General features: G+C 38.3%; 1 protein-coding gene across 1 annotated transcript; it reads right to left on the bottom strand.

The window, feature by feature from the left end:
- Positions 1-322: 322 nt before the first annotated feature.
- On the bottom strand, positions 323-1,396 carry LOC105529037 (olfactory receptor 13F1). Its single transcript, XM_011966095.1, has one exon. The coding sequence runs from the start codon at positions 1,318-1,320 to the stop codon at positions 361-363; it is 960 nt and encodes a 319-aa protein (XP_011821485.1). The 5' UTR covers positions 1,321-1,396; the 3' UTR covers positions 323-360.
- Between the last annotated feature and the right edge of the window lie 6,311 nt (positions 1,397-7,707).

The following is a 7,707-nucleotide window of genomic DNA, read 5'->3' as shown; positions in this document are numbered from 1 at the left end:
TGAATCATTTGAAGTAAATTATTTCAAAATTTACTAGGCTCACAATTGTATAGTTTTTGTGTATTGTTATGCTTATGTCACAGCTGAACACTGAGATGCTACAGAAAGTAAATATGAAACAGTAGGCAATTATCTAATTTTAATGTTATACTAGTGTTCAATAAATGCTAATTGCTTTCCTGGAAACATAATTTATTCTTCATAAACGATCTGTTAATATGAAGTTTTACTTGTAAGACAAATCAGAATAGAGGACATAATAGTAAACTTCTGTTGGAAGTAAGTATTTTCCAGGGTTGGTTTAAGTAAACTATTGTGCAGCTTTCTGGGTAATGTTGATTTTCTAGATGAGTGTGATTGTTATTTGAGGATGGAGATGCAGGCTGTATTAAAAGGATTTCTAATCAGCAATTTTTTCAAGGACACTTTCACCTCTTTGTTCCGTAGACTATAGATGATAGGATTCAACATGGGGGTTAGTCCAGCATATACCAAAGCCATAAATTTATCTATTTCCTGTGAATCTACAGCAGAGGGCTTCAGATACATGGAGAGAGCTGTACCATAGAACAAAACTACCACCATCAGGTGGGCTGTGCACGTTGAAAAGGCTTTACTTCGGCCTTCCACTGAACTGATTCTCAGGATACTGGTGAGGATAAATGCATAAGAGATACAAATGAGTAGCATTGGCAGGGGGAGAAGAAGTACACTGATCACCAGCATGATTAACTGCACCAGGGAGGTGTCCACACAAACCAATTTCAATACAGCCAGAATTTCACAAGTGAAATGATTGATGATACTATTACCACAGAAAGACAGTGGCAGCACAGACATCGTTTCCACCAGGGCAGTGAGACAGCCTGTCATCCAGGAGCCAGCTGCAATCTGCACACAGGTTCTCCTATTCATGATGACAGGGTATCTCAGGGGGTTGCAGATGGCCACATACCGGTCATATGCCATCATGGACAGGAGTACACACTCAGTGGAGCCCATGGCAAGGGAGAGGTACATCTGAGTGGCACATCCTGAGAATGAAATAGTGTTTCTCCCTGAAACAAAGTTTGCCAGCATTGGAGTGAGCGCAGAAGAAGTGTACCAGATGTCCAGAAAGGAGAGATTGCTGAGGAAGAGGTACATAGGGGTGTGGAGGTGGGAATCTAGGATGGTGATGGAGATCAGAATAACATTGCCCAGTAAGGTGATGAGGTACATCAGCAAGCACACCACAAATATGATGACCTGAACTTTAGGGTACTGAGAAAATCCCAGGAAGAAAAATACTTTTACAGATGTCCAGTTTGCCAGGAACATTTTTTTATGTTATGTTCATCCTGCATAGAAGGATTAATGTCGCACATATATAAAACGTAACCCCCTCCTTCACATATCTGGCATGTTTTATTTGTATGAACTTGTGGTCGGTTCTTAAATGGTTCTCTGGGTTAGCGATAGTAATATTTGTTTGAATAAATATGTCACTAATAAGAAAAATTTAAGCAGGAAGTCAACAGATACATCCTTAAAATATTACTTTTGCTGTAAGATTTTCTTTTGGCAATGTGAGGGTAGGAGGATGGTGTATTTAATCAGCATCATAAAAGAATGAGAAAAGAAACAACATTTTGCATTCTTCCTTTTTCCAAAACCACATTTTAACTGATCTGTTTACCTCTGTACCATTGGCATGATTTTCTTCCTCTGATTTGGTGATAATCTTCTTACTTAGGAACTGTTAGGATTTCCAGGTTCTCAGTTTCTTCTGCCATTCCTAGAGATATATCCAAAATAATTTGGAAGTCTCAGTGAATAAAGGCAAAAAAAGGTATAGGTTTCTGCAGGCATAAATTAACAGAGACTTTGAACACTTAGACACAAGCCCCAGAATTTCTTTCTTAAACCCAGGAAAATGGTGACATGTGTCTCATGCTGGGAGACACATGGCAAATATTTCTTTCATCTTGCTTTAGTTGTCCTGATGTTTGTGCTGCAGTAACATCCTCCAAAGAACCAGCCATTGGCAGTGTAGGGCAATTTAAGCTATTTGTTGCTTTTGAAAAGTCTCCAATTCATGCAGCAAATTAAAGTTAAACATCTATTTGTACAGCATTACAAATTCTAAAACTCCAGGGACAGTGTCCCATAAATCCAATTATAGTCAGTAGCTTGTCTTGCCTAATTGTAGGGTTATTCAAACAATACGTAAACATGTTTCCTACCTACACTGTCTTTGGGAAGGGGAACTTTACTCTTCTCCCAATAGTGTTATGAAGTCAGACTCGTTAATTTAAATGAAGTTAAAAATAATGCATAAGGTTGGTAGTTTCTCCTTCAGATTGTAGGAGAGTTTTATAATATGAATGAGATCAAGTTGTACTTGATATGGGACCCGTAACTTTTCTACTACTCAACATGGCTTAAAGAGAAGGCCATTGAGGGCAGATATTTCTCATAGCACATAAAGATCTATTTGCTTTCAGAAACACTTTTTCTTTTGGGAAATAAGCTTCACCCTATAAAGGCATCTTTACCCTTCAGAAATCCATTGAAGCTTGTATCTGAGTGATGCTTTATAATCCCTGTTCACAACTTGTTTGTTTTCCAAGTGAGAGACGAATGGTTAACAGTGTATGGTGGTGTGGGAAATGCATACTGTCAGTGTCATCATTGTACAATTGTGATTGTATAACTTGCTTCTTAGTAGCAGATTGTAATCATGGCCATTACTGTATTGTTTTACATCACATCAAATATTCTTCATTCTCAGAGAAGGTCATAAATTTGAATGATTGCCAAGATATTTCAAAGCACAGTAAAAAAAATCTCTTCGCTAGTTAGTATTTGCAATCAGAATGCATCTTTTAGGTCTTTCATGTACTCACTCCAACAGAGATATAACTTTCATCGCCTTGGAATCATGCGTATGGTTCCCTTCTTTACCTATAGGAAAGCTTGGTGCACAGGAAAGACTAGGGACTTTGCGCAATAAACACTTTTCACTTTACCACTTCATTTTTGTCACCTAGAGCAAGTTGATGATCCTCATTGAGATTCAGATTATTTATAAAAGGGCAATGACAATATTTCTTTATCAGAGTTATTCTGAGGAATAAAGATATTTCATGTAAAGCAACTAAGACTGAAATTGATGTATAGTAGGTAATTAACAAATATTAGATTTTTCTCCATTCTGTGGTTTTTGACTTGCTTCTTGAATCATCTTTTTTCCTTGTATTTATTCTCCCTTTTCATTATTTCCCTCTTTGACTATGGCAATGCCCTTCCTTTGCTTTTCTCATTTAGACAATATTTGCTGCAACTGCAATACAAATGGTTAAAGCAAAAGAGAGAAAAGAAATGGACTAACATCTGGCCCCAGAATCCACTTTTCCTCTAAATTTGTTTATCTGATACTCCTTCTAACTTACCTGTCCAGTTCCTATAGACTAAAGCTTGTGAAGCTCAAAGTGAATCATTTAGGTTGATTTGATTGTGTTTGGAGGAAGGGTTAGAAGAGTACATTATTGGCTGGGTGTGGCGGCTCATGCCTGTAATCCCAGCACTTTGGGAGGCCAGGGCAGGAGGATCATGAGGTCAAGAAATTGAGACCCTCCTGGCCAAAATGGTGAAACCCCGTCTCTACTAAAAATACAAAAACTAGCTGGGCATGGTAGTGTACACCTGTAGTCCCAGCTACTAGGGAGGGTGAGGTAGAAGAAAGAAGAATCACTTGAACCTGGGAGGCGGAGGTTGCAGTGAGCCGAGATCATGCCACTGCCCTCCAGCCTGGCGACAGAGCTGGACTCCATCTCAAAAACAAAACAACAACAACAACAACAACAAAAAACAGTACATTATTTTAGGGCTAGCCACAAAAAGATCATATAGAGGCAATGAGTAAGTCTCAGGAAGGTTGCCAACCTTATCCCCCACTATTTATGCAGTAACAGACTACATTTCTGCTTTGGAGATACTTCAGAAAATGCTGGAGAGAAGAAATACTGAACCTCCATAGAATTTTTTCTCTGATTATGTTTATTGCAGCACTATTTACAATAGCAAAGACTTGGAACCAACCCAAATGCCTATCAATGATAGCCTGGATAAAGAAAATGTGGCACAGATACACCATGGAATACTTTGCAGCCATAATAAAAGAGTGAGCTCATGTCTTTTGCAGGGACATGGATGAAGCTGGAAACTATCATTCTCAGCAAACTAACACAGGAACAGAAAACCAAACACTGCATGTTCTCACTCATAAGTGGGAGTTGAACAATGAGAACACATGGACACAGGGAGGGGAGCATCACACACTGGGGCCTGTTGAGGGGTGGGAGGCAAGGGGAGGGAGAGCATTAGGATAAATACCTAAGGCATGCAGGGCTTAAAACCTAGATGACGGGTTGATGGGTGCAGCAAACCACCATGGCACATGTATACCTATGTAACAAACCTGCACATTTTGTACATATATCCTGGAACTTAAAGTAAAATAAAAATTAAAAAAAAAAAAAAAAAGAAAATCAACTGACTACATATTGCATGGATTTCTTTCTGAATTCTTTTATTCTGTTCTACTGATCTATTTGTTTTTCTTTATGCCAATTCCACAGTAGCTAGATCATTATAGGTTTATAATAAGTTTATAATGAGGTAGTGTAAATCCTCTAACTTTATTCTTCTTTTTCAATGTTGTTTTGGGTATACTAGGTCCTTTTCTTTTCCTATCAGCTATAGAATTGTCAGTTTCTCTAAAATCTCTTCCTAGATTTTGAGTGGTATAGCAGTAATCTGTAGATCAATCTTGGGGAGAATTGATATCTTAATAATATCGATTCCTCTGATTCACGAACAATGTATCTCTCATTTCTATAGGTCTCTAAATTCTGTCTGCAATGTTCTATATCTTTCAGTATAAAAGCTTTACAGATCTGCCAGGGGTGGTGGCTCAAGCCTGTAATCCCAGCACTTTGGGAGGCTGAGGCAGGTGGATCATTTGAAGTCAGGAGTTCCAGTCCAGCCTGGCCAATGGTGAGATCCCATTTCCACTAAAAATACAAAAATTAACTGGGTGTGGTGACATGCTCCTGTAATCCCTGCTATTCGGGGGTCTGAGGCAGGAGAACGGCTTGAACCCAAGAAACAGTTTGTAGTGAGCCAAGATGGCACCACTGCACTCTAGCCTAGGCGACGGAGTGAGACTCTGTCTTAAAAAAAAAAAAAAGTTAATTTTCCCTGTTATTTTATGTTTTAAAATATGTGGTATTTTTCAAATGTATATATTTTTCAACTTCTTTTTGTTGGTAAATAGAAATGCAACTGGTGTGTCTATGGTGACATATCCTGATAGCTTGATAAATTCTTTTATTAACTTTATTATTTATTGTGTGGATTCCTTGGAAATTTTTGTCACTGTTCACATACACAATCTGGTTGTCTGTGAATCGGGACACTTTTCTTCTTTCTTTCCAACTGTAACCCCTTTTAGTTATTTCTCTCGCCTTATTGTTCTGGCTAAGACATTCAATACAGTGCTACACAGAAGTGGTGACAGCGGACATTCTTGCCTTGTTTTGATCTTAGGAGGAGACCATTCAGTTTTTTCATTGACTGTTGTCTGGCTGTTTCACCCTGGACCTCACCATTCAGCCTCCTTTTCTTGTGCTTTCACCATTCAGCCTCCTTTTTCTTGTGCTTAATTGGAGAGAATTGAAATAGATAATCTTTCATAACCCTTTCAAATGCAGTATTTCAAAACTCTGATATTCACTTGTACAAGCATCTTTCAGGCTATGTAATGAGCATTTCTTGCAGAGCTACAGTGAGTGCATTGATACTACAAATTTAGTGTATGCATACATATATAAAATACTAAATTATATATCTATTACATATAATCATATCTCTCTCTGCATATTTTTTCTTGTACTAGATCTCTATTAATCACCTATGAATATCAGTTAAAGCTAACGTGTAGACACTGGAGGACAACAATGAAAAATAACTAGACTAAGGGGTAGATAATTCCATGTGAACAGAGTAAGGAATCAAATCAATGTGAAAAAATAATAGGAGGTGATTCAGATTTGAAACTGTGAAGATCCAACATTGAATTGGAAGAGCAGAGGAGAAGCAAGAAAGTATTTGGAAGCATGGGCTGGCTGTCCAGTCAAAGAAGAACTAGGAAGGATAAAACCACTTACCTGGAGTGATGGGGAAGAGGCTAGATCTAAACCTGAGATGGGAACCTAAATATTTATCCATATGTCATCTTGTTTTTTCCAGTATTAAGGGCTCCGAGAAAGCCTAGCTTGTCTAAAACAGGGAGGTTGGTATGATATGGTAGTTCAGAGAGGAACTAGGAAGAGGCCTAAAAATATACTTCAAAGCTAAATGAATTGAGTTTTTTTTTTTTTTTAACAATACCATGCTGCTGCTCTGTGCCGCGTCTCTGGTTTTGACATGACAAATTGAAAGCTGATCTGATACAGATGAGCATGGGATTAATCTAGTGACTGCCATGAAAACGACAGTGTTCAGAAAATAGATAAAGCAAAACCACAAATGTGTGTTCAAGATGTGAGAACCTCCCAAGTGAGGCAGGTGTGGGCACAGGAGCTGTTAGAATGACAGCTCCTTTTGTTTGGAAGACCTAGGCAGTGCAAAATCTACATTTCTCATATTCCTGTTCTAACCACCTCCTTCCCCTCAAAAAGCAAGGAAGGACACAAAGACCACATTTTTCCTGCTCTATTCCTGATCCTGAATAAATTATTTAACTAACAGCCACCAATTGTAAATTACTGTGTTTGTTAGGTGCTAGAGATAAGAAGATAATAAAGGTATAAACCCTTTCCTGAGCATCCTCTCAATCTACTCAATCTAATCAGGGAAACATAGTATAATGATAGAATTATAGAATTATATGTCAGTCATGGGGATGAGCGAGCACCCTTTGCTGTGGTCCGGAAAGGATTACAAAGGACATCGTACAAAAAATGCTACCAGAGTAGAATTTGAAAAGTTATCACACACAGCCCAATGAGAATGTGAAAGAAAAGTCTTCCAGGCAGGGAATAATGGTCTATTTAAACTTGGAGTTATAAAATGTCATTTTTCACTCAGGAAAAGATATGGAGATCCATGTGACTAGATTATTGAGTTTGAAAGAGGGAGTGCCAGGCAGTAAAACTGGCATTGCCAAGTGGGATAGTCCGTGCCATTTGAGGGACTCTATAGTTCACATTTTAGGTGCTCAAAGGGGATTTTTAATAAATCATTTAAGGCATTGAGGAGAAGGGATTGAAAATAAGACTGAAATTAGAAGTCTCTCAATGAAAGTGGATGGGAGGTGTTTGGATCCTGAGACACTAAAATAGGTGTACATTCCTTGGGTCATATCGTCATCTGGTGTTCACCGTACAGTATTAATTCAGGGAGTTAGGCAGAATAGCATAACTGAACATAATTTGAGAGGATGAGCTCTCAGTTGAGGTCATAATGTGGCCTGGTAGACATTAAAATAAGACATTGAAATTTTTATTTTGACACATTGTGGAAGTTCCTGGGAATACCACCAAAGACGTGTTGATAAAAGACACCACCCATTTCAGTGATCTCAGAAGAATCTATATGCATAGATAAATCATGAGGAAAGTGGCCTGATGAGTATGTGGGGCTGAGGGAGTTTCTCTGATA

This window comes from Mandrillus leucophaeus, unplaced genomic scaffold (assembly GCF_000951045.1).
Source record: "Mandrillus leucophaeus isolate KB7577 unplaced genomic scaffold, Mleu.le_1.0 Scaffold742, whole genome shotgun sequence".
NCBI lineage: Eukaryota > Metazoa > Chordata > Mammalia > Primates > Cercopithecidae > Mandrillus > Mandrillus leucophaeus.
Note: the sequence above shows the minus strand (reverse complement) of the source record. Positions and strands in the feature narration are given on the sequence as shown.